Source organism: Nematostella vectensis, chromosome 7 (assembly GCF_932526225.1).
Source record: "Nematostella vectensis chromosome 7, jaNemVect1.1, whole genome shotgun sequence".
Taxonomy (NCBI): domain Eukaryota; kingdom Metazoa; phylum Cnidaria; class Anthozoa; order Actiniaria; family Edwardsiidae; genus Nematostella; species Nematostella vectensis.
In genome coordinates this window covers 6,817,321-6,842,687 of record NC_064040.1, presented here as the reverse complement: position 1 = coordinate 6,842,687, position 25,367 = coordinate 6,817,321, and the positions used below count along the sequence as shown (strand labels likewise).

Sequence of the window (25,367 nt, the reverse complement as noted above, 5' to 3'; positions counted from 1 at the left end):
CGAGAGAGGATTATGATAAATTAAAAAAAAATGTATTCTAATCATATTATCAAAAGAGAATATTTTTTTTTAGCAATTTTTGACTGCTTCAAGGGCGGTTAGTGTGCACGACTTTTGTGATTATTTTTGATAGAGGGCACATAACGAATTATTAATCAAGCTAATACCTCTTTTCCGGAAAGTGCAACCGGTAACATGTCAACAACATCGTTTCAGCACACGCTATTATATTTCTACTATTTGACAAGCGTGGGCAGCGCAATATTGCTGCGTAACTCCCTCTCTCTCTCACCGTTAGGCAACATGAAGGAATTCCAGGCTGTGGCAGTGTTGTGTTTATTGATGTGTTTGCGAGTGTGTTGTCATCCACAGTGCCTGGACTATCGGCCACCATTCAAAGCAAGAGAAGGACTTGCTTTTTGCTCTCAATACAACGCGTTCGGATGCTGCACGCGCGGCCAAGACAGCAAGATCAGTCGTAGGTATCAAAACCTAGTCACCAAGTTCAAGCTACACGCGCGGGTAAAATGCGCAAAACTTCTGGCTCAAGTGTTGTGCCTTGAATGCGATCCCTACGCTGCGCATATATTTGAAGCTGAAGGGAACAGTCGCTTCGACATCAAAACAGCAACACCAGGGTTATGTCATGAGTTTTGTTTGGATTTTCACAACTCGTGCGAGGACGTCGTTACTTTCATGGAAAGAAGGGGGAAATGGGTTCATAGGGGAAGACCTTCGCCAGTTCCTCCACTACCTGTGAATGAGACAGCACCAACACTGGTAACAACCACCTCACAGCCTCCCGCACATCGCTTTTGCCATAACATCCGGTTACAAGACACTGACTATTGCTATCCCGCAGTCAAAACGGTAGAAGAGAGGGTGCTTGCGCGCAAATTCAACAAGGAAAAGAATGAAGGGTGTTTGTGCGCAGAGGAAGTCGCGAGGGGCTTGAGGAACCCTATAGCTGCGGTCCACTCCAAGGACGGGACACATCGACTTTTCATCGCCGAACAACTTGGCGTGATTCGTGTTCTTCTGCACACAGGGCAGCTACTTGCACGGCCTTTCCTCGATATCACAGACAAGGTCTTGACCTCAGAGAACTACGCAGATGAGAGAGGACTTCTCAGCATCGAGTTTCATCCAAACTATGTGCGGAATGGGAAATTCTACGTTTACTATTCGACCTTCAAGGATAATAAGACGAGGCCAGATAATGACGAACCCTTCTGGGGGCACGGGCACAAGACAGTTCTTAGCGAATTTCTTGTCTCAAATTCAGACCCGAATAGAGCGGACGGAGGAAGCGAGCGCGTTATTCTGGAGATCCCGCAGCCTGCGCTAAACCACAATGGAGGCCAGATCATGTTTGACGACAAGGGATATTTGTATCTGAGTCTAGGAGATGGAGGGATGTCTGGAGATCCCTTTGGAACAATTGGGAATGGACAGAATATGTAAGTGCATTTTTAGAATAAAGCTTTTAAGACAAAATGGAGAGAAAGGGGGGGGGGGAGATAAAAGTGGGAGGTCCCGGGGGATGTCTCGATAGTGAAAGACGTGTCGTTTCGAGAATAAAGCTTTTAAGACAAAATGGAGAGACAGGGGGGGGGGGAGATAAAAGTGGGAGGTCCAGGGGGATGTCTAGATAGAGAAAGACGTGTCGTTTCGAGTTCCGCTAAAAACGTTAAAATTTCTGGTTTTATCTTGAAAAAAAGCGGATATACTGTGTTCAATATTGGGAAGTAAGGACATGGGAAAGTCAGCTGAGAGTAAGGAGAAGAGAAAGCGGGTCAGTAGCTCGGGTAAATCGGTAGAAGAAGACGCGGAGCCGCTAATTAGCTTAACGGTAACGGAATACAAGGACCTAATCAAAAGGTTAACTACTTTGGAAGACTCGCTAAAGGAGAGAGATGAAAAGATTCTGGAGTTGGAGGGACAGTTAGATGTGGCCTTCAATAAAATTAAAGTTGTAGAAGGAGAGCTTCAAAGAATAGATAACGACCTCATACAAAACGTAAACGACAGCGACGAGCTCCGGGAACGGACGGAAGAATGTGAACGGCAACAAGCGAACAATACGGACGAGTTGGTGAGATAAAGCTTATATAGTCGAAGGTGGAATTTGATAGTGTACAAATTGACGGAGGCCCCAGGAGAAGACTGCGAAAAATTAGTAAAAGGCGAGCTAGTAAGACATTTGAAGTTGGGAGCGAAAGAAGTTGAAGAGGTGAAGCTGTGTGGTGTTCACTAGGGAAACGAAGCCGCGGAAAGATAAGGCCAATGATAATACGTTTCACCTGCAGGTCAGACCGTGAAAAGGTATGGAAGGCGAGATACAACCTGAAGGGTCAGACGATAAGTATTGGCGAAGATGTTCCAAGGCAAATCCAAGAAATTAAGAAGAATGTTCTGGTCCCAGCATTTAAATTTTGTTAAACAGAAGGAAGGGACGAAAGCGACAATAATCGGCGATAAGCTTCTAGTAGACGGTAAGATGTATAATCACTATGATATACCGCGACACTGGAAATTAAGCCAAGAAGCTTCAGCTAACTGGTCTTTAGATTCTAATACACAAGAGCAAAATAAAGCCCAATCAGTAGATGTTTAGAAAAATTCTAGTGAAGCATTGGAGTTTTGACTTTATGACATTTCATATGTACCGGGCCATCTCATATGGCGGTTGGTCTCGTGAAAACCGTCTTTTAAAAATGTTCTGTGTAAGTTATATGCGTCTTGTGTTATGCGTTGTCAACTGTGTGTATTATCTTGTTTTGTATCATTTCATGAGTTTTGATTCACAGCACATACCCACCCCATACCCCATCCGAATATTAAGCATTTTTGTATATTTAATTGGAAATGGCTAATGAATTTGAATTTAGTGTGCTGTCACTTAACGTTAGAGGCCTAAGAGATTATAAGGAATGCAGAAAAATGTTCAATTGGCTAATTAAACACAACGGAGATTATGGTGTCAGAAACACACAGCTCTCTGGATTTGGAGGAAAATTGGAAGAGGCAATTTAGAGGGGAAATTTTCATGTCTCATCGTAGTACAGAAAGTAAAGGTGTAGCAATATTATTTGGCAAAAATCTACAATATAAAATATTGGAAACAATTGTTGATAGCGGAGGTCGATTCCTTGTTTTGCATTGTGAAATTCAAGATCAAGAATTTATATTGATAAATTTTTATGCACCAAACGAAGAAAAAGACCAAGTGGAGGCAATTAAGAATTTGTATGAAAAGATACAAACAATAAATGCGTCGGTGAATGCGCCAATAATTTGGGGCGGAGATATAATGTTGTTATGAATTTGACGTTGGAAACGTTCGGTGGGAACCCTGTCCTTAAAACTCACACTATAGAAACGCTTGAAACGATATTGGTAGAGTTAGATCTTTGTGACATCTGGCGACTAAGAAATCCAACAAAGAAAAGATATACATGGCGAGGATGTGGACAAGGTAAAGCTAGTAGACCAGGTCAGTACATTCATAGACGATTAGATTATTTTTTCTTTTCTGATGGAATGCAAACCTCAGTGGAATTATGTGACATAATCCCTGCACCATCAACTGATCACTCGAACACCACGTCAGGAGAAAATGCCGTTTTGCCGTTTGGGGTATTTTATTTAAAATTGGCGAAAATGGAGTGACATTAGCTCTATTTTAGCCGAAATCAAGGGATTTTTCTGTTATACTATAAGTAACGAAATTGAAATTTACAATATTAGACAATTTCTGCAATCACAGCCTTTGTGCAGACGTACAGATATTACACAATTTGAGCGTCGGATCCTTTTCAACATAATGGATTTTGTTACTTTTTCACATGTCCGTAACTTACTCCTTTGAGAGCCCTTCAGTATTTTAATTTCCTCTACTTTTACAAAAATTTGATATTCGACCCTAACCATTCATAACAAAATGGCCATACTCGATCCTTCAACGATTCCTAAAGATACAGTAAAAATAACACTAAAGCACGATTAAGTAAAGATACTCCCGCATTTCAAGGACACTTAACACATTTTGTGTCCCTAAGGCTTTTCTTGGCGGTAGTCCTAAATTTTGAGGAGACTTTGGATTTTTTGGGCCTTTTTACATGTAAAAAGGAGCGAAACAACAATTGTCTATAAAAGAGCAAAAATACCCTTCAGTTCCAGGGAAGGTATAAATTTATACAATCCCAAACAGTCCCGGAGTTCAAATAGGAATGTATAAATTTATACAGTCCCGGAGTTCAAATAGGAATGTATAAATTTATACAGTCCCTGAGTTCAAAAAGGAATGTATAAATTTATACAGTCCCCGAGTTCAAAAAGGAATATATAAATTTATACAGTCCCGGAGTTCAAAAAGGAATGTATTATTATCTATTGACTTCTTAACGTAAAAGGACGGGGGATTCATATTTAGTGAAATTAGCAAATTTTTAAGGCGAGTCTTGAGACAATCGTATATTCTTGTCATTTCTTGCTAAACGGCAAAACGGCATTTTCTCCTGACGTGCTGTTTCGGCCATAACCTTGAAATTCAAATCATCTAAAGAAAATGCAAGGGGTCCGTCATTTTGGAAATTTAATAACTCCCTTACAGAAAACCAAGAATATATTGATATGCTAACAACTAAAATAAACGAAATAAAGTGGTATGAATTTGGTGAAAAAAGCAACGCATACTTCCTATCACTATAAAAGCGAAATAAAAATAAGACGCACATTAAGAAGCTATTAATAGATAATGAGGAGATTACGGATTTAAAAAGTATCTTGGCAAAAATTAAATTAATATTAGACACTTTCAATACAAAATTCTAAACAATGTTTTGTTTTTAAATAAGCGGTTACATAAGTTTGGCATTATTCCTGACTCTAGATGTTCTTTTTGCTTATCATTCCCTGAAATAATAGACCATTTCTTTGTAGAATGTATAGAATCCAAGAACTTATACCGAAGCAAGGCAATGGCTTGAACAGTATAATATTTCACTGCCAGAATCTAATCTTGAAAATATTTTACTCGGTATCAAGGATGAAGGCCCAGAAAATTTCATATTCCTCCTTTATAAATTGTGCCTTTTTAAACATAAAAATGACTTTAAAATCCCCTACTTAATGGTCTTCCAAAACTTTTTAAAACAATACGAAAAAATTGAATTCCTAGTTACAAAAAGAAAACGTAAGATGTCAGCACACTACCAGAAATGGGAAAATGTTATAGAGGCTTCAAAAAAGTCAAGTTGTTAATAAAATGATTGGGGATGGATTTGGAATGGGAAGGGTGAGGGCTCGTGGTCTTGTTTGTGTTGTGTTTATGTTTATGTTGTGTATATATTTGTACGAAAAATTATAATAAATGTATTAAAACAGACCGTTTATAAAAAAAATGTAAACAACAACAACAACTCTTGTAAATATTGTAAATAGTAAAAACAAGCAAAAATATAAGAATGTAAATTAAAAAAAAGTATGTAAGGAAAATGTATTAGGTACAAGGGAGTGTTTGTTTTAATAAATAACTATTAAAAAAAGTGGGAGAAAGTGAAATACTTAAGAATAAAAGGAAGAGAAAGACCAACAGCCGAAAATACGAACTACGGGATTCCAGGCTTATACTATATGTACCCAGAAATTCAGCCAATCAGAATACAGGGCAGCTTCTTCCATGATACCCAGGTGTTTCTAATAAAATTCAGCGCAACAATTTCTTCAGAATGTTATTAGTTCCAGCTGCGTGGTAGTTGCAATACAAATGCTTTCTTCCTGGCAAATCGTGGAACACACCTCTTGTGTATTGTATCATTTTTTAAAATGCATTATGCTTAAAAGGGCGCGCACAAAAAGAAAATAGCGCGCGTGGGATACCCCAGATACTAACACCAAATACATAAGTCGTGTTTTAGAATAGTGAAATATAGCCAGTGGAACCCTGTCATTTATCACAAACATTTATAACAAACTGTTTCCCCTTTTTTCAGGAGCAACATTCTTGGTACCATCATCCGCATCGACATCAACACACGTGACGGGTCTGCTTACGACATACCACGTGACAATCCATTCCGTGATATGTTTGGCGTGCGACCAGAGATATGGGCCTATGGGGTGCGCAATATGTGGCGGTGCTCCATGGACAGGGGGGACAAGATCACAGGGTATGGGAGGGGTCGGATGTTCTGTGGTGACGTCGGGCAGTTCAAGTTCGAAGAGATTGATATTATCGAGCGCGGAAGGAACTACGGCTGGAGAGGCTTTGAGGGATTTGATTGTTTTGACAGGGATTTGTGCTATACACCAATGCTAAGTACGTACAGTCTAGCTTGCCATAGTGATTTATATTATTACGACTACCTTTTAAAACAGTCGTACCCCTGGTCACCTATTTGGCGACCACCCTCTTTTAAGCGGCCGCTTTCCAATGTCTCGAATTATTTGTCACTCAATTACTGTATTTTACGACCCCATAAAGCGGCCAAGCTTCTATTTCACAGACTCAATTGTTTTTTTTTACTGTACTTTTTGCCGTCTAGAAAATCCGCATATTGGATCAAAGCACACTGTGTTGAACATTTTCTTGTAAAACACCCTTTAAAGCCAATAACGCGATATCTGATTACTCTTGTTGTAAGACACCAACCTTCACCATGCTCGGTCCCGAAGATAGACCCAGTAATGAGCTTGTCGCGATAGTGTTATCTTTAAAAAAATCCCCATTATAAAATTCACTGTATTTTTGTGACAGGTAATGCAATCTTCCCGATCCACGCGTATAACCACACCGTGGGCAAGTCTGTCCTCGGCGGTTACGTATACCGCGGATGTCAGAGCCCGAACCTGTACGGGCAGTACATATTCGCCGATACTTGGAGCAGGTGAGAGCCGCTTATACCTGCTCTATTTATATTTGTCCTAGGAAATGCCCTAGTATGTGCTTGCATCAGAAATATTACTGTTGTTAACATTAACCGTAGCTAAAAAATGTAATTGTAATTTATTTTTGCGAAAGGGACGAGGCAGGGAGAGATGAAGTTTCACACATTCCTCGGTTATGTTTTGTGGAGTTCCCACCACGGCTTGGTAGAGGAGGGGGGGATACGCCATTTTGTCCCATGTATGTCCCTCGTACAGTGGCGACATAACGTTCATGCTGACATACTACAGCTGCACCATTAACCACCACTGTAATATGAGTCACGAGGGAAGGACCTCCATCATCCATTTTTTCCATAGGCGCATTAGAAGGGGTCTTTGATGTTAGGTTTACACCGAAACGGGCCGGCTACACCTAACCTAACTTTACGGAGTAGCAATTCACATGAGTAACCTTGTCTTTGATTTATTGCAGCCGATTTTTCTCTTTGACGGAAAACAGGCGACGCAGGCGTTGGGATCATCGCGAGATATGTTTCGGAGACGATAAGTACTGCACGGATAGGATGAGAGGCGATTTTGAGCAATTTGTATTGTCTTTCGGCGAGGACGAGGCGGGTGAGTGCAGAGAACCAGTACCATTATATTCATTACCCTTATCCAACATCAAGATTCAGCGTTTATTGGTATTTCTATGCCGTATATACTGTGGGTGTAATCTGTGCCAGACACGATTTCGGACCGCGCAGCGTTTTTTGGAAACTCTTATTGGAGTGGAGCGTGCAGCGTTTCTTTTTAGTAACTCTAATTGGAGTGGAGCGTGCAGCGTTTCTTTTTGGTAACTCTAATTGGAGTGGAGCGTGCAGCGTTTCTTTTTGGTAACTCTTATTGGAGTAGAGCGTGCAGCGTTTCTTTTTAGTAACTCTAATTGGAGTGGAGCGTGCAGCGTTTCTTTTTAGTAACTCTAATTGGAGTGGAGCGTGCAGCGTTTCTTTTTGGTAACTCTTATTGGAGTGGAGCGTGCAGCGTTTCTTTTTAGTAACTCTAATTGGAGTGGAGCGTGCAGCGTTTCTTTTTGGTAACTCTAATTGGAGTGGAGCGTGCAGCGTTTCTTTTTGGTAACTCTTATTGGAGTAGAGCGTGCAGCGTTTCTTTTTAGTAACTCTAATTGGAGTGGAGCGTGCAGCGTTTCTTTTTGGTAACTCTAATTGGAGTGGAGCGTGCAGCGTTTCTTTTTAGTAACTCTAATTGGAGTGGAGCGTGCAGCGTTTCTTTTTGGTAACTCTAATTGGAGTGGAGCGTGCAGCGTTTCTTTTTAGTAACTCTAATTGGAGTGGAGCGTGCAGCGTTTCTTTTTGGTAACTCTAATTGGAGTGGAGCGTGCAGCGTTTCTTTTTGGTAACTCTTATTGGAGTGGAGCGTGCAGCGTTTCTTTTTAGTAACTCTAATTGGAGTGGAGCGTGCAGCGTTTCTTTTTGGTAACTCTAATTGGAGTGGAGCGTGCAGCGTTTCTTTTTAGTAACTCTAATTGGAGTGGAGCGTGCAGCGTTTCTTTTTGGTAACTCTAATTGGAGTGGAGCGTGCAGCGTTTCTTTTTGGTAACTCTTATTGGAGTAGAGCGTGCAGCGTTTCTTTTTAGTAACTCTAATTGGAGTGGAGCGTGCAGCGTTTCTTTTTGGTAACTCTAATTGGAGTGGAGCGTGCAGCGTTTCTTTTTAGTAACTCTAATTGGAGTGGAGCGTGCAGCGTTTCTTTTTGGTAACTCTAATTGGAGTGGAGCGTGCAGCGTTTCTTTTTGGTAACTCTAATTGGAGTGGAGCGTGCAGCGTTTCTTTTTGGTAACTCTAATTGGAGTGGAGCGTGCAGCGTTTCTTTTTGGTAATTCTAATTGGAGTGGAGCGTGCAGCGTTTCTTTTTGGTAATTCTAATTGGAGTTGAGCGTGCAGCGTTTCTTTTTGGTAACTCTAATTGGAGTGGAGCGTGCAGCGTTTCTTTTTAGTAACTCTAATTGGAGTGGAGCGTGCAGCGTTTCTTTTTGGTAACTCTAATTGGAGTGGAGCGTGCAGCGTTTCTTTTTAGTAACTCTAATTGGAGTGGAGCGTGCAGCGTTTCTTTTTGGTAACTCTAATTGGAGTGGAGCGTGCAGCGTTTCTTTTTGGTAACTCTAATTGGAGTGGAGCGTGCAGCGTTTCTTTTTAGTAACTCTAATTGGAGTGGAGCGTGCAGCGTTTCTTTTTGGTAACTCTAATTGGAGTGGAGCGTGCAGCGTTTCTTTTTGGTAACTCTAATTGGAGTGGAGCGTGCAGCGTTTCTTTTTGGTAACTCTAATTGGAGTGGAGCGTGCAGCGTTTCTTTTTGGTAATTCTAATTGGAGTGGAGCGTGCAGCGTTTCTTTTTGGTAACTCTAATTGGAGTGGAGCGTGCAGCGTTTTTTTTTGGTAATTTTTATTGGAGTGGAGCGTGCAGCGTTTCTTTTTGGTAACTCTAATTGGAGTAGAGCGTGCAGCGTTTCTTTTTGGTAACTCTAATTGGAGTGGAGCGTGCAGCGTTTCTTTTTGGTAATTCTAATTGGAGTGGAGCGTGCAGCGTTTCTTTTTGGTAACTCTTATTGGAGTGGAGTGTGAAAGTGTCTGGGTCTAGAGTGGAGCACAGACTGCATGTTCCTGCGTTCCCATCTCGTCGAATTTGAATAAGGGTAGCATCCTGAGGGTGGCAATGGAAAGATATTAAAGGGGCTCCAAATAAATAACCTCCCAGGTTAAGGCGGGGCTACGGAAAAAAAACTGGTCCCTCTAATCGATTATCTTGTGTGTTGTTAGGGGAAGCTGTTTTTAGGGGCTTCGCCCTGTATGGGGTCATCCTGTCGTCGGACGAGTAGGGCCCCCGAATGGTCTTTTGCGAGCACCCCGTTTTTTATGCGAGACCGAGCATTTTTAGGCGTAAAAAAAATTGCGCGAGCATGCGAGCACGGCGGAAACAATTGCGCGAGCATCGAGCCCTACGAGTCATGTAGAAAAAAGTAATAAAAATAATAATAAAAAAGTTCAGCTGTGTGTGGAAGTTCAGGTGTGGGCAAAACTAGACACCCTGGAGAGTTTTTGCCGCGGCGCGCAGCGTTCATTTAATTGCCTCTTTTTTTATTGGCTCCACTGCAGGCGAATTGTACCTGCTGGCGGTCCCTACCCCTAAGGCATATGAACGTGAAGGCAAGATCTACAGGCTGATAGACCCAGAGAGGTAAGGAAACCAGTGGAACCCTGGCAGTTTTACAGGTAACGGGGGTCCTGTAAAAAGTTTTAACTATCAAAGTTTGAAGCTAAGCTAAATGGGCTTGAAATGTGGTAAATTGTTAAAAAGTAAGTTGCAAATTAAGCTGAAAGACAGCAGTGAACAAAGTCCAACCAACCAAACCCTTGCTTTCGCGCATAGAATCTAATAGAATTCCATTATCTACAAAACGGCCAATTGATTTACAGTTGACTCATGATATACGCAAACCCTCAATAACTCGAATTTCCCGCCAACACATTTCGAACTGTTGCAATTATTTAGGTACATATTTAGCATTTTCTATTCAGGAGGAATACACCAGTAACGCTTCATTAGTCCTTAGATACCTCGATCTCATTTTGATTTTCCTTCTTGACATTCCTAGTTATCAACCTGTATATTTTGGGAGAGGTACTTGTTTTAGTTTGGTACGTGAATAAGAAGGGCGTACTTATTGACAAGGAAGAACAGCTCCACATCAGAGTGCATCTAGAGGAGTGTCTCCCTTCTCTAGATGCTATAAAAATAAAGTTCTATTCACGTTTTTTTTCCGTGTTGCAACCCCCTGTTTTCATCTGCAATCCTACCCCACACCCCACCCCTCCCAACTAACACCACCCCCCTGATTGGATCCGCCCCTGCTAATTTATATAACGAACACGCGGGCGCTTTTTAAAGTCCTAAGCAACAAAAATCATATTCTGTGAACCAAAATATTTTCTGGGTAAGGGGGAAGACCCAGTTCCAAGGAGATTGACTTTTGACGGCACTAAATTTCCGCATGAATACACAGTATTTTTTAACGCGTATTTTTAACGTGTTTCCTATTCGTACTGTGGCTTTGACCGATTCAATTTTACCTTTCAAACTGTCGAAAAGTTCATATAATACTTGTAATGTTGGGGTCTGTCTTTCAGGCGCGGGGACCCTGTGGAATGCCAAATATACCCGCAGTATCCCGTTGCACGCCGGGAAAAGAGACGTCCGACATCCGGGCCTCGTGATACAAAACCCAGCATACCTTGCGAAGATCGTTTGAGCAACTCTTATGACATTGATAATAGCATTTGTAAATCGTACAAAGCTAGAAATATGTGCCACCTTCACACATTTTATGAGAAATATTGCCGTAAAACGTGTGGCTTTTGCAACGACAAAGCCTTGCCCCCCACCTCCCCCCCTGTAGTTAAATCTACGCCATGTTTTGATCGTTTGCAAGTGGCTTACAAAGTGCTTAGACGAACCTGTAGGCAGTATAAAGCGAGAAACATGTGCCACAAAGGCGCATACTTTGAAAAATACTGTAGGAAAACTTGCGGGTTTTGCAAATCAAACTAAGATTATCACCAGTGTCACAAACAAACTTTAACTGTAGTAAAATGGTTACATCGATTCTAAGATAGAGTCGCAGCAAAGGAGAGATGACGGGGGTGGGTGTGGTAAGCTCTCCATCCTTTTTACGCAAAGTTCGTATATCTAACTTTTTCAATCCAACAGGCTTTAGGCACACCTTTCAAATCACTGTAGCTTTTCCCAGCAGAGATATAAACTTTGCTGTATATTGCAGGAATGGTGTGGCTGTATATTGCTTATACTCTGATTAAAATGAAAACAAAAATTACTAGCGAAATGTTTTCCCCGTAGGTATATCAACTCTATTGATACTGCTTGCCTCTAGCTGGCTGTCATATGGGGCTATTTGGAAGTTTTTTTTCGTGTTCGGGCACGCGTTTTACCTTATTACACTTTATTTTCGCGTCACTTTAATTTCGCTTATTTCGCGATTTTAAAAGATTGGCGAAAACTAAGTATCGTAGAGTAGATAGGGGTTGAGTCGGACTTGTATTTATAAATTTTTATGAAACTACATTTAGCTTTTACTACAAATTGTTTCAGTTTTGGTGATAACAGCACATTTAAATTCCACTTGTTTTGCTTGATTTTATTATCCCAAAATCCCAAAATCGCGAAATCAAGAAAATAAAGTGATCTGAATTTTACGAAAATAGGAAAGTCGCGAAAATGAAGTGTCGCGAAATATCGCCATCTAAAAATCACGAAATTTTGACGTAACGAGAATTAAGTGTAAGTTATCAGGCGCGTTCGGCTGTCATGGCCGCTTGACTGTTGGGAGACTCAATTCTGATTGGCATATCTTAAAATAACTGTTCCTTGAACTAAATGGACAATTACGAAACTTCCACAGCATTTTGTAATATTGAAAACATATAGTATTTTAAAAAGATCCTTCAATAAAAAAATGACCTATTTTTTTTGGTGGCGAAGGGGGGGGGGGGGGGGGGGGACCATGCGCACCTCCTTGTTGTGTACACGCCTGTACAAAGCGAATTTGTCAACCAGATCCGAAAACGACCACACTTTTCTTTTTCCGAGGTCGTCTAGGTCTTTATTTTTTTGTGGTTTTGCCAGCATGCCTAGCCGAGACATTCTTTCAAGGAGCCTACACCAAAGATCTCTGATATCAAGGAGCCTACAAAAAAGATCTCTAATCTCAAGGTGCCTACACAAAAGATCTCTGATCTCAAGGAGCCTACACAAAAGATCTCTAATCTAAAGGAGCCTACACAAAAGATCTCTGATCTCAAGGAGCCTACACAAAAGATATATCTAATCTCAAGGTGCCTACACAATAGATCTCTGATCTCTAGTTTAATTTTTGGGGTAGTCCATATTAAATAAGCCCAGGCTTTTTTTGGGCTTCCCTACCAGGAATGCCACCTTATTTTTTGTATTCATATTGTATATTAATATAACTTGTTATTATTTTGTTTTTATATGTAAATATTTATTTTCTTTCCTGGTTAAACAAATAAACTGAAACTGAAGAATCGAGGGAAGGGGTCGGGGGTAGGGTTTTGTTCTCAATATTCTAGTCCAAGGGAAAAAGACGAGGACGTGGCGTGTAGATAAAAATTAAAATGTCCAACCACCGAAGCAGTGCCTCGTGGTTACATATCATCTTGGTAATCGAATAATTTGGTGTTTAGGAGAAAATACCATTGCAGCTATATATTGATAATATTTTTTTTTTCAGGCGTGGAAGCCCGAGCGAATGCGCATTCACTCCAGTCCCTCCTCGGCGCCTCAAATTAAAACGCAAGAAGCGCAAGCAATGCCGGGATACCTTGAAGTCCATTTACCCACAATTCACCCGGGGATGCAGACAGTATAGGGCGTACTGCAATGTGTCGTTCATCAAGAAATATTGCAGGAAAAGCTGTCGTTTGTGCGACAAGAGTTAAAACGAAATCCAATCAATTGAATGAATATCAATGTGACACCCTAAGTAGCACACTAAATTATAATTTAAAGTTGATGGGGTGATATGATTTCTGTGGAAAGTTTTTTAAACTTTCTTCATAGTCGGATAACGGTTTTGAAATCGCAAGCGCGGTATAATTTAATTATTAATTTATACTGTAATCACACTTGTAATTATTAATATTAAAAATTATTATCATTTTGTTTTAATAACGATGATTTATTTGTATTTATAAAACAGTATTCTTAATGTAAACTTGCTTTTTTGTTCGCCAATGCAACTTTGGATGGTCGGCCTTCTTACATGCATTGTATACCGCTAGCAGTGATAACTGACAACCGATTGTCCAGTAGTCATGAGTGGAATGAATTAAGTTTAGTATTAAAAATAAAGCAATTTTAAATATGGTTTGTTCGCATGATTCTTTAAGGGGAAGGGGTATACAGTAACACCCAAAAACCGCATCCTTAAAGGTTTCGCGCACCCTTTAGTGTTTGGGGGATCGACACACCAGAGATAAATTACATAAATTTCTTGTCTGCTTTTTCATAAAGATAGCATGGTTCACATCAAAATTTCAAAAAGAATCGCTTTTGCGAACCAGGTTCTCTCGACGGTACAAAGCACAACTGACATATGCACCCAGAGAAAAAAAACCCGCACTCAAACTCGTGACCGAAAGGTGAAATGTTGTCAACAAAAACCTTCAGTGGCCCTCCTGGGATTCCTTAAAGTGCTGACCTGGTTAATACACCTCTTCTCTACCCTATGCTCAACCTCTTAGATAAAAGGCAGTGCCTCGTGGTTACATAACATCTTGATAATCAAATATCGAATAAGTGTGTGTGTTTTTAGAGAATGCAACTAAATCTGTTTAAAAATCATAACTGTTTTTTTTTTTTGCAGGCGTGGAAGCCCGAGCGAATGTTCGTTCACTCCAGTCCCTCCCCGGCGCCTCACAGTAAAACGCAAGAAGCACAAGCCATGCCGGGATACCTTGATGTCCGTTTACCCACAAACCACCTGGGGATGCGGACAGTATAGGGCATACTGCAACCTACCGTTTATCAAGAAGCATTGCAAGAAAAGCTGTCGCTTGTGTGACAAGAGTTAAAACAAGATCCAATCGATTGAATGATTACTTATGTGACCCTAAATAGCAGCCTCAACTAGTTTTTATATGATGGGATAAGGAGGCTATTTAGACGGTTTTGAAATGGAAAGCGCATTCTTTTAAATAAATTAATTTTAATAATTAACCTGCCCCAATGCAGTACGCATATTGTAATTCAATTTGCAATTAAAAATATTTAATGGTTTTATGTTTAGAAATCTTTTTTTTAAATGAAAACTCGAGTCCAGTTGTAACTCCTGTGCTACTTTGAATAAATCAACTCTGGGTGGCCAGGCTCCTGACAACCATTCTATCCCGCTCATCAAAAATGACTGATTAACATTGTCTAGTGGTTATCAGTAGTGTTAAGAAATAAAGCAATCACCTTATTGTTCGCATGAATCTTTATACAGTAAAACCTCTGACTAGCTAATAGGCTCGAGTTTCACTCGTTTAGTCACGCCGGTCTTGGCTATGAGGTGCAAAGACCAGCGTGACAGAAAGCGAGTGAAGCTCGAGCCTGTGGTACCAGGGGTACTGACTAGTACACAGTCGTTATTTATTGGGATATGGAGGAGAGTTGGGATCTAGGGAGGTTATAAGATGATAGTTTACACAAATGTCTGATGTGCCTTTTTGCAAAGATAGTATTATTCACAGCAAAATTTAGCGAGTGAAAAAGGGTGTTTTTTTAGAACTAGGCTCTGGCAAAAGTTCAAAACAAGATCTAATGTGGATATGTACCCAGAGATGAGAATTACATGGCTAGCACAGAGAGTTGTAAGTTGCTCCCTGATTAACACTATGCCCCGCCCCCCCAACAAGTACTATTAATACCATAGTTACAAAGACCACCGACTACACTAAGATGTTGGATGGTCGACACAAGTTATTCTGTATGTTAGCTGCCTTAGACACTGACATACCCCTTAGACACTGGCACACCAGTTGACAGCCCTACGCTCCCCATTACTTAAAAAATAATGGATCCTAGACACAAGGCATATTCAAAGATGTTTATTATTCCATCTATTTGCCCTCCTGAGGCTTGCTAAATACATAGGTAAGACAGCATTTGCCACAGTATTGCCTGTCAAAGTGGCTTGCCATGAACACACCGGCCCCGCAGGACTCAGAGGGGCATTCACGACGCAGACGAGTGATCTTGCCGTTCTCATCAACCTTGTAGTATTTGAGGACAGCAAGCTTGACCTAAAAAGGGCGAATTATAACAAGAAATGTTTTAGGAAATTTAAAGGTTTGTGGCAGGAAGGACAGGGTATGAGACTAGAAGATTTCCTGGAACACATGGTGTTGATCCAGAGGATATATTGTCAAGGACTGCTCCTGCACCTGGTCTACAGGCCCAGGCTGCTGTTTCTTTATCATGCAAACTTGAAAAAATAGAGTGTTAGCAAAGGAGACAACAAAGAGGAAATGTTGGAGCAGTGTCACACTAAGTTTTTTTAAAAAAAGCCCTAGAGATTTGTAATAATTGACAGCTTCTAAATCTTAAAACACCACAAAATTTTGCAAAAGTACAATGTGTTGGAAAAGTTGCTTTAGGCTCTAGCAATTATTAACCTGGGCAAATTATCATTTTTAAATTGAAATATAAATCCTAAGGTATATCATTCAAATTAATGACAAGTACAGTCATCCGCACTGAAATCTCACACAGCTATGTCCAAGGGCAGCTACAGCAAATGAGAGTTCTATAGCTGGGGTATGGCTGGATAAACAACCATAACAATCGTCCATGGTAGTGAACGAATGGTACTATGTAGTTTATTTTAAGCTTTTTATCACAAGTAGCAAAATCCAAAGTATGTATGTGGCCTTGTGGTCTCACAACAGCATGTATTCACCTAAGCATTTTTGAAATATAGTTTAAGGTTTAATACGCAGTTATTTATTAATTGGCCTCAAAGAGGTTGAGTCCGAGATATGCACTAGTTATTGGTAATAGCGTAGTTTCAAATTTCACTATGGAGATGGACCAAGCAAGCATAAACACAGCGCAAGCCTCAATTTGAGGCAAATTTAATGTTTATGCAAGAAGTTTCGCCTGAAACGTGCACAAAATTTAAAAGCTGCATTGTCACCAGTTTACTCTGGTTGATTCCGTAACAATCACTGATGATTTTTAACAGAAAACATGAAAAATTAGTGTGTCTATTGGAAGTATATTTGAGGATGTGATTGATAATGTAGAGTGGATGGCCTGTTTAATAGCATGGATTCAAATAGATTCTACTGTCTAAGTGGTTGAGGTTTCCATCGGCCCTCCAGAAGTAAACTGGTGACAATGTGGCTTTAAATTCAATTTTCAAGAACCTTTTCAAGACTACCTAATACTTTCCTCTATACTGACAGTAACATTAAGAGCCTTTTACATTGAGGGAGGTGGGGGCTTACTGGAGAACTAGCAACTAAGAACATTGATCACCTTCTTCTTCTTGTGCTTGATCTTCTTAGGGGTGGTGTAGTTCTTCTTCTTGCGCTTCTTCGCACCACCACGCAGCCTCAGCACCAAGTGTAGGGTTGACTCTTTTTGGATGTTGTAGTCGCTAAGGGTACGACCATCTTCAAGCTGCTTACCAGCAAAGATAAGACGTTGCTGGTCTGGAGGAATGCCTAAAGAAAAATATGATATATTATAATTCATTTGAGAGTAATGTTTTTATCTATCAAGGACTATTTATCTATTAAGGACTATTTTAGGGTAGATCGTACCATGGCACCTGGGGAGAAGGGGGACATAAAAGGGGAATAATGGTTGTGATACGGGAAGAGGTAGGTGGCAGGGGTGAGGGCGGGAGGGTCATTGTGGGGTTAATGCTATGTTGAGTGGAGTTGGACTATAAGGAGTGTATGGGATAGTGATGCAATTGTTCTTACCATGGCGTATAGGGTGAATGGGAAGATTAAGGAGGAGGCAGGGTAGGGAGGAGGTGGGTAGGGAGGTATAGACCGGAAAACAAAAAGGCTGATATAAGGGGTAAGGTGTACACGCTAGTGGAGAAAGAAGTGAGTTAAAATATAATGAAAACAACAAAAGTTCATAAACATGCACATAAAAAATCTGTAATATGTTTGTACTCTATCTTCAAATCTATTATCATAACATTAAGCCATTTGAGAGTTATAAGTATAGGAAACTGTATAGTTTAAAGTTCAGTTTGCGCATCACACAAATATTTTATTCTTTTTTTAAATTAGTAATCGCTTGCACATGTCTGTAAACAGAAAATCACCCAATTTTCATTCAAGTTTGCCTTGGAAACTATAAAATAAGGGACACCTTTTAACCCATAAGGATTTAAAGGGCATAGCTAAAAGAAATTTGCAAGCCTCAGATATTTCATTTAATTGCTTTGGGGGCAGATGCTATTTTTCATATGTCTCATGTAAAATTCCTTCTCTTCTACAGGGGTAGCTGCCCCCCTGCCCCTGTGCTAGATACAGCCCTGGACAAAATATACATCTCTTTTACCTCACGTAGACAAAATGCTTTTTAAGGCTGGACATTTCTTTAAAAAACACAATCTATTAAAGTTCTTAAAACCTTTCACTTATATCAATCTAGCCAAAAGAAAGCATAGATAAACCTTCAAATTCTGAAAAGAAAATTAAAGTTGATCTGCTAAAATTTAGAGACAGCAATACCACAAAATATTGGTGAAGTGTTTCTATTGCAATGCTATTCTATATATGAAAATATATAGAATTGACCAAATCTATCAACTCTTAAAGGTAATATGGACTTCAATAAAATGTTTTTGTAATCTTTGTTTATCAAGGGTAGCATATTTAACCGAATATACAGTTTTCTAACATATGGCCCTTGGCTAGTAAGCACTGTTACTGGGGGTGGTCACTCCCAGAGGGTTTATTGCATCCCAGTGGTTCTTTTACGTCCCTTCGGTTCAGGTAAATGTAGTGCAGCTTTGAGGAGACGGGACCTCAGATTTAGTGTCCTTATCCAAGAAGACTGGAAACACGGGAGAATAACCTCAACTCACTTGTGACACAAATTCGAATCAAGGCAGGAACCCGGAAAAAAATCCCCAGTTTGAGCCAGGATTTAAACGGCCAAAGTCCCCCCCCGAGAAGTGAAGAAGTGAAGGGGATAGACCAAATCAAATTATTATCTGGTCATCGGATGCCATTAAATTTTTTGGATGAAGAAATGCAACGGTCCGTAGAAACATTTTTAAAAATAAACCCCGATGCCTGCACTTGTCGCATGCCCGGGCGTGTGTCGGCGGCGCGATAAGTTCAAAGAGAAAGTGGCCGTAACTAGGCAGGTTTTCGAACAATGGAATCGAGCATTGTTTCACTCCCGTCCTATTTTATATAAAACCTAAATAGGTTCGAACCTGGGCCACAGCGTTGAAAGGCCAAAGTGCAACACACTAGGTCACCTGTGCTTCCATAAAAAGAGCCCTTTTAGTCTGTCAAAGCTTTGTTAGAATAGTATTTTTTATTGGTTATCCGACTGCAACTAAAAATACTATGTATAACCATTATATTCTGCATAAGTTTTGCTTCTCATGACTATTTACCTTCCTTGTCTTGGATTTTAGCCTTGACATTTTCGATTGTATCACTGGGTTCGACCTAAGAATTAAAATCGAATATCAAGGTTAAACTTTCTTCTTTATTGAGTTTTCCTACTTCGAACAAGAACAACATAACTAAACTACACATAGTGCACAATTAAAATTAAGATTACTAGTAATAAATTCTGTAAACCTAGCGAAATCAGTGATATAAGTATTTTTCGTTAAGTAAACTTGGAAGCTACTAAAATCGTAAGATATTGAGAGCACACGTGCTTCGTTCGATGTCTTACCTCAAGGGTGATGGTCTTGCCGGTCAAAGTTTTAACGAAAATCTGCATCTTACCGCCCCAAATTTACCTGAAATATAGATCATAAATTTATCTTCAATTTTGCTCAAGTAAAAGGCCGTACACAAATGTAATATTAGCGGAATTTGGGGTTTTACTCACAGCGCAGACACTAATACAAGATGGCGGAGGGCCACGAGAAAGAGGAAGACACGCGGGGTGGACACAATGGATCAGGGGCTTCGCGGGGATACCGCTGACCTAAAGCATATTTGGGATCCCTGTGCTGAGTTTTGCGAGAGGCGCATCAAGCCACTTATATCCGTAGCGCTACCTGACATATAGGTTTCGACGCGTGACATATAGGGACGTCAAAATTACCTATACGGACGAAAATTGGGGGAGGGGGGGGTTAAGGTACGGACCCCGGTCCATCAAGCAGCAGTATTCAGCCGAAAAATCTCCTCCAAAAAGGAACCAAGCTAAAAAAAAAATGCAACCAACCTTGGGTCCGTGTAAAAAACCGGGGGAGACTCTCATTTTAATATGTACATATGCTCGTCGAGAAAATTAATTTTAAAACGGCAAGATGCTTGTGGTTTCTGGACTTTTTAACCATAAAGGAGAGCAGATAAAACAAACGAATTATCAGGACTGATTGAAATTTGATTAAGCAGAAAGTCTTACAAACTGTCACAGGAACTGGAAGTGTGATTTGTATTTTCTTGGGTCGGGTCCCCTGGTTGACACCCTGAGGGAAAGCAGATTTCCAGAAGACCCTAAGGGATATCACTTTGGGCGAATTTTATACCCTAAGGGATAACGAGCATATGTACATAGGTAGTTTTGAGTTGTCCCGGAACAACGGAATTTTGCCTGTATCTTGCATAGCTGATAACATTTCATATTCGGATTTCTGGATTCACGGTGAAGCAGTGAAGTTAATAGTATAATATTCAAATTTAGATTTTAGAATATCACCTCTAAAGTAAGGCGATGTTGTGATTTTTTTTTTGTTATATTTCGTGATGTGAAACCTTCCTCGGTAAATTTTGATTCTCGCGAGTGCAAGTTTTCATGGCCATTTTTATGACATTTTTTTCCGGAGCATCTCCATATTGAATGCGTGTTTTGGCATGTATTTTGGTGAGTTAAAGTCGAGTAATTTTTTGGTTGTGAGGTTTTTTCCTTCCCTTCTCTTTAGTCCAAGATATTCAGGCGCGAACACAGGGAGGTGCGCAATAAAATGTAAGCACATTGCCATTTAGGGAATTTTTATGGTTAAAATACTAATTTTGAAATTTCGCCTTTCTTAAAAAGATGACTCCCGTCGCTGATAAGTTGGTGATATAAAAAAGCCCATAAACAGCTGTGCGAGCTATGTTTTATAATAAATTTCTTCATAACACTTTTAATACAACCTAACAGCATGAGGCAACGGTATGGAACTGTCTAACGAAACAGATTAACACATAACGCTAAATTAACTAATCACGACCCACGACCCACGACCCACGACCCACGACAATTATAGTCCAACTCTGTAATCCGAGCCCCAGCTTTTCCGATCTCCTAACAACCGAGCCCGAGCTTTATTTTCGGGCTTGTTTTCGGATAACTTGCTTGAGGTATGTCATAAACATCAGTTGAATAAAAGGATAAGTTACAATGCATTCTTGTTACACTACGAAAAAAGGGGAAACCCGTAGCATGGTAACAACATAAAACAGATCGCGTTTATTTAACAAAAATTCGGGACTCTGAAACCGCGTTTAAAAATCCGAGACTCCGAGACCGTTGTAAAAAAAAGCGAGGCTCCGAGACCCCATAAATTTAGGAAAAGACGAGACTTCGAAACTTGCGTAAAAAATGTCGAGATTCCGAGACTTTGCGAAATTTTTGCGAGACTCAATATTTCAAGGTACCCATCGCGCGCTACCCCTACTCTACAAAAGGATTGCTTTTTATTTTCTAAACCGAAACCCTCCTACGCAGAGCTTTTTGTGTCCGCTGTTTCTCTTGCCAAGCGGCTCAAAGAAGGTCGGTAATAAACGGAGGCTTTCCCTCATCTATTAGGCGTGAACAAAAGCATCTTGCCACTAATGTGACATGCTAACAGCCTTTTGTCTTTTGCAGTTTTTGCAATGATGCTTGCAGTTCATATGATATGGGCCCTGGGCCCTGACCCTCCGTACACAGCACATCAAATCCCATTTCATCTTTTCATTCCGTTTATACCTTTTTTAACTTGAAACCTTTAAGACACTGTTTTGTTCGTCCCAGACATATCATCTAGGTTTTTTTTAACCACATGGCATTATTAAGAGCCGATGTTATTACGCAAGAGGCTCCCCGTTTTTCTCGTACTTAACTGAGTGCACATATTCGGTTTTTCATTTGCTGCAAATCTTGTTCGATATGAAGATCAACGTGACGAACATCCAGTTCTTGATCTCGTCGGCTCAGACTCAGTCTGGCACATTAGAGGTCTCAATCCGTATGACAATCATCGTTCTTATTTTTATTGCTACTGGACTTGGCAATGGAAGCATTCTGGTGATGATCAAACGGTTCAATACCCTTCGCACAACCCCCAACATCCTGATCGCCAACCTAGCATTCATAGACTTGATGAACGTGGTGATAAACTTACCTCTAGTAGCAGTGCTGGTTACTCTTCAGTTCCAAAGATACGTCAAGGGAAGGTTCTCGTCTGCTATGGTGGCGTCCCTGCAGTCCGCCTTTGTGCTGCTCAACTTGTTTGACATGACTCTTATGATGATTGACCGGTACTTTGTGATCCAGTGGGGAATGAGGTACAAGGTGAGTTATTAAAGACTAAAAGCTATAACTTAAAGGATCAATTGCATGTTTGTACATACTGATTTTTCGAACAATATAAAATGTGTGCAAGAAATCAGCACGAGAAAATCTCCAAGGGTGATCAAATAGAAAGTAACCAATTTTTCGTGATTTGGTTTACACTTATAACTATTATTGGTCCTATTGGGATAGCTATAAGTACTATTTTCAATTCATTTCCATCCGAGACTTTCAAACTACATTTGGAACTCAAGGGTCAAAGTTTAATAAACCTGATTGGTAAATTTGAGGAATGAATTATCTATATTTTGGACTGTTTTTGCGAGCTTCCCGAAATAACAGGTCACTAAAATTAATCCTCGACAGCATGCAAGCAGTAATAGAATATGATGTGATAAGCTAAATGCTTACAAGGGCATACAAATACAACGAGCCTCCTTATTATATAATATATAATATATAATATTATATATAATATATATAATATATTATATAATATATAATATTATATAATATATTTCGTCGTTCAGATATGATCTGATGCCGAAAATATCCATTTTTAAAGGTGCTGGGGAAAAAATTATCTGTTCCATTCCTCTCTTTTTTCCAGCCAGCATTGGTTAGGTTTTTTTCCCCAGCCAGCAGTTTTGGCGCATGATAATTGCTCATCGGGACGATTTTTTTCCCCTAAGCATCCGCTCCAGCGCCCCCAAAAATATTTCCAGCACAACTTGTTCGACTCCACAAATTTGCCAGCAGAACCATTCGGGACGATTTTTTTCCACAGCAACCGAAGGGGCTAATATCTTCCCAGGCAGCAAAAAAAAAAAACAGGCTGCAGAAAGAGATATTTTGGGGAACAGATCTTTTTTATGCCGCTGTGCTTAGAGGACACACTAAGCAAAATTGCTAAATAAAGGAACTAAATATGAGATTAGAAAGATGATTCACAAGGTTACAAGTAAGCAAAGTCCGTTGGATAATGCGATAGCGTATATACGCCCAATACGATTATGGTTCAATTCTTATTATGCTGAAAAAACAGCTGACATTGGCCTTTGTTTCGCGCAATAAATATTCCCTTATTCAATTATTTAATGTTCTTGAAAAAGATAATGATTCTTTCTACATTTATTACGGATTTAAGAAGAATACCGCATTAGAATCCAAGATAGACTTGTCGCTTGCAGACAAAGCAGATGGAAACAGTTATTAATTAAACTGTTATAGCCCTAGGACTAGAATCGTTTATTAAAAATGAGCAGTCTTTTTGCAGGTGCAGCCAGAATGACTGAGGGGGAGGAGGGTGGGGGGGGGGGGTAGTGGGGGAAGGAGCGGGAAGGAGGGGAGTAAGCAGCAAAGCGCTTAATTATAGAATTATAATTAATTATAATTTTAGAAACTGAAATAGTTAAGGTGCTTGCCATGGGCAAGTTCAATTGGGCTGATCCCTGCCCTGCTATTGATCCAAATAAGAGTAACTCGAGCGTTTCATTGTTGATACTTGGTACCATGCACTTGTCAAAAACTGAAGAGGGTGAGAGCCGACAGTTGGGTGGCAAGCTCACGGCAAACTAAAAAAAGAAATAGATGCGCTCGTCACACCACAGGGCAACAAAAATAAAAATCATGACCAAGGCCGTGGCCTTATAATTGATGTTTTGATCTTGATGTATTGTTGTAGGTGTGGTCGACTGTTGACAAGGCACTATGGGCTGTGCTAGGAACATGGCTTCTCACAATCATTATCATGATCCCCTGGTTTCTTTACCTCTATGAAGTAGATTTGGGTGACGCCCCTAATGTTATATATCGAATGGTGTACTACTATATGATCGGTGACTACATGACCATCATCCGTACAGTTTTCACGGCGCTTTTCGCAGTCATGGCCCTGATGACATGGTACAGCATCAGAAAGCAGACTCGGGTAAGATCAACAATCTAACAGAGACCCCAAGACTCTTGAATAGGGATGAGTCGATTATGCTAGTAAAACTGGCATAATTTGCCAGTAGAATTGCTCGCTTTTAATCAAAATTATGCGGAAATTATGCTCGCTTTTACAAATTATGGGGAAAACAACAAAAAAAGTTGATATATAAACTCTTCTTCAATATGGGCTTAATATTGGCGATATTACCTGATTACAGAAACTTACAAAGCTTTAATGCGATACTAAACAAAAGCTTTACTGTAACGCATAAAGAGAGTTTCAATATATGCTTCTTGTAAGTAATCAGAGTGTATTATTCTGCTGATCACGGCTGTACTGTCTTGAGTACCGAGGACCAATTACGGTGATCGGAATGCATCTAACGACTGAACTTTTCTTTCCTCGCGATCAGCAACAACACATTTTTGGGCAGTTTCCCTAGAGCGAGAGTGAAACTGGGAACAAATTTTTCTTAGACTTCCTGTTCCGGCTCTTTCCAGCCACTTACCTCGTCCACAGCCTCCCCCTTCCCCCAAATAAATATATAAACAAACAAACAAACAAACAAACAAACAAACAAACAAACAAACAAACAAACAAACAAACAAACAAACAAACAAACAAACAAACAAACAAACAAACAAACAAACAAACAAACAAACAAACAAACAAACAAACAAACAAACAAACGAACGAACGAACGAAAGAACGAACGAACGAACGAATGAATGAATAATTGTTCGTTATGAGAAAAATAACAACAAAAAACGTAAATGAAATACAAAAGATCACTTTAAATAATACATTATAAAGGATTTAAGAGGTTGGTTTTAACATTTTCGGTCTAAAAAATGCAAATTATTCTGAGCATTGTTTTTTTTTTTTTTTTTTGCAAAAAGTCTAAATATTATCCTAGCTTTGAGCGATTATGCCAGAAAATGATGCTAGCATAATCGACTCGTCCCTACTCTAGAATCCTTTCTGGAGGTTTATAGGAATAGCGCGTACAATGATAAGCGAACTTAAGATTTACAATAGGGTTATTAAGGTCCACTATGCCAGTGCAAAAGGACGCCGGGCCCCCGAATTTCTTGACAATGTCGCGTGTAGTCACGTAGGAACCGCCCGGCAAATATCAGCGTGCGCTGATGGTCATGAGCTCTCTGCGCTCTCAAAGAAAAGTCTGGTAGAGCCCATA

The 25,367-nt window shown here is 40.0% G+C and overlaps 2 protein-coding genes across 4 annotated transcripts; one reads left to right on the top strand and one right to left on the bottom strand.

The window, feature by feature from the left end:
* The first annotated feature begins 217 nt into the window (after positions 1-217).
* Positions 218-14,944, top strand: LOC5520748 (HHIP-like protein 2). Of its 3 annotated transcripts, none has more exons than XM_032365812.2 (6): positions 218-1,460; positions 5,997-6,322; positions 6,761-6,890; positions 7,364-7,506; positions 10,044-10,125; positions 13,214-13,848. In XM_032365812.2, the coding sequence occupies exons 1-6, from the start codon at positions 304-306 to the stop codon at positions 13,419-13,421; spliced, it is 2,046 nt and encodes a 681-aa protein (XP_032221703.1). In that variant the 5' UTR covers positions 218-303; the 3' UTR covers positions 13,422-13,848. The 3 variants fall into 3 exon arrangements, with proteins under 3 accessions (XP_032221703.1, XP_032221702.1, XP_032221701.1); XM_032365811.2 differs by lacking the exon at positions 13,214-13,848 and adding an exon at positions 14,348-14,944 and having other exon boundaries at positions 219-1,460; XM_032365810.2 differs by lacking the exon at positions 13,214-13,848 and adding an exon at positions 11,076-11,776 and having other exon boundaries at positions 219-1,460.
* A 613-nt stretch (positions 14,945-15,557) lies between these two features.
* Positions 15,558-19,672, bottom strand: LOC5520747 (ubiquitin-40S ribosomal protein S27a). The gene is made up of 5 exons (XM_001640516.3): positions 19,573-19,672; positions 19,414-19,480; positions 19,124-19,178; positions 17,005-17,192; positions 15,558-15,767 (listed from the first exon to the last, which is right to left on the bottom strand). Exons 2-5 carry the CDS (start codon positions 19,459-19,461, stop codon positions 15,585-15,587), a joined length of 474 nt encoding a protein of 157 aa, XP_001640566.1. The 5' UTR covers positions 19,462-19,480; positions 19,573-19,672; the 3' UTR covers positions 15,558-15,584.
* Between the last annotated feature and the right edge of the window lie 5,695 nt (positions 19,673-25,367).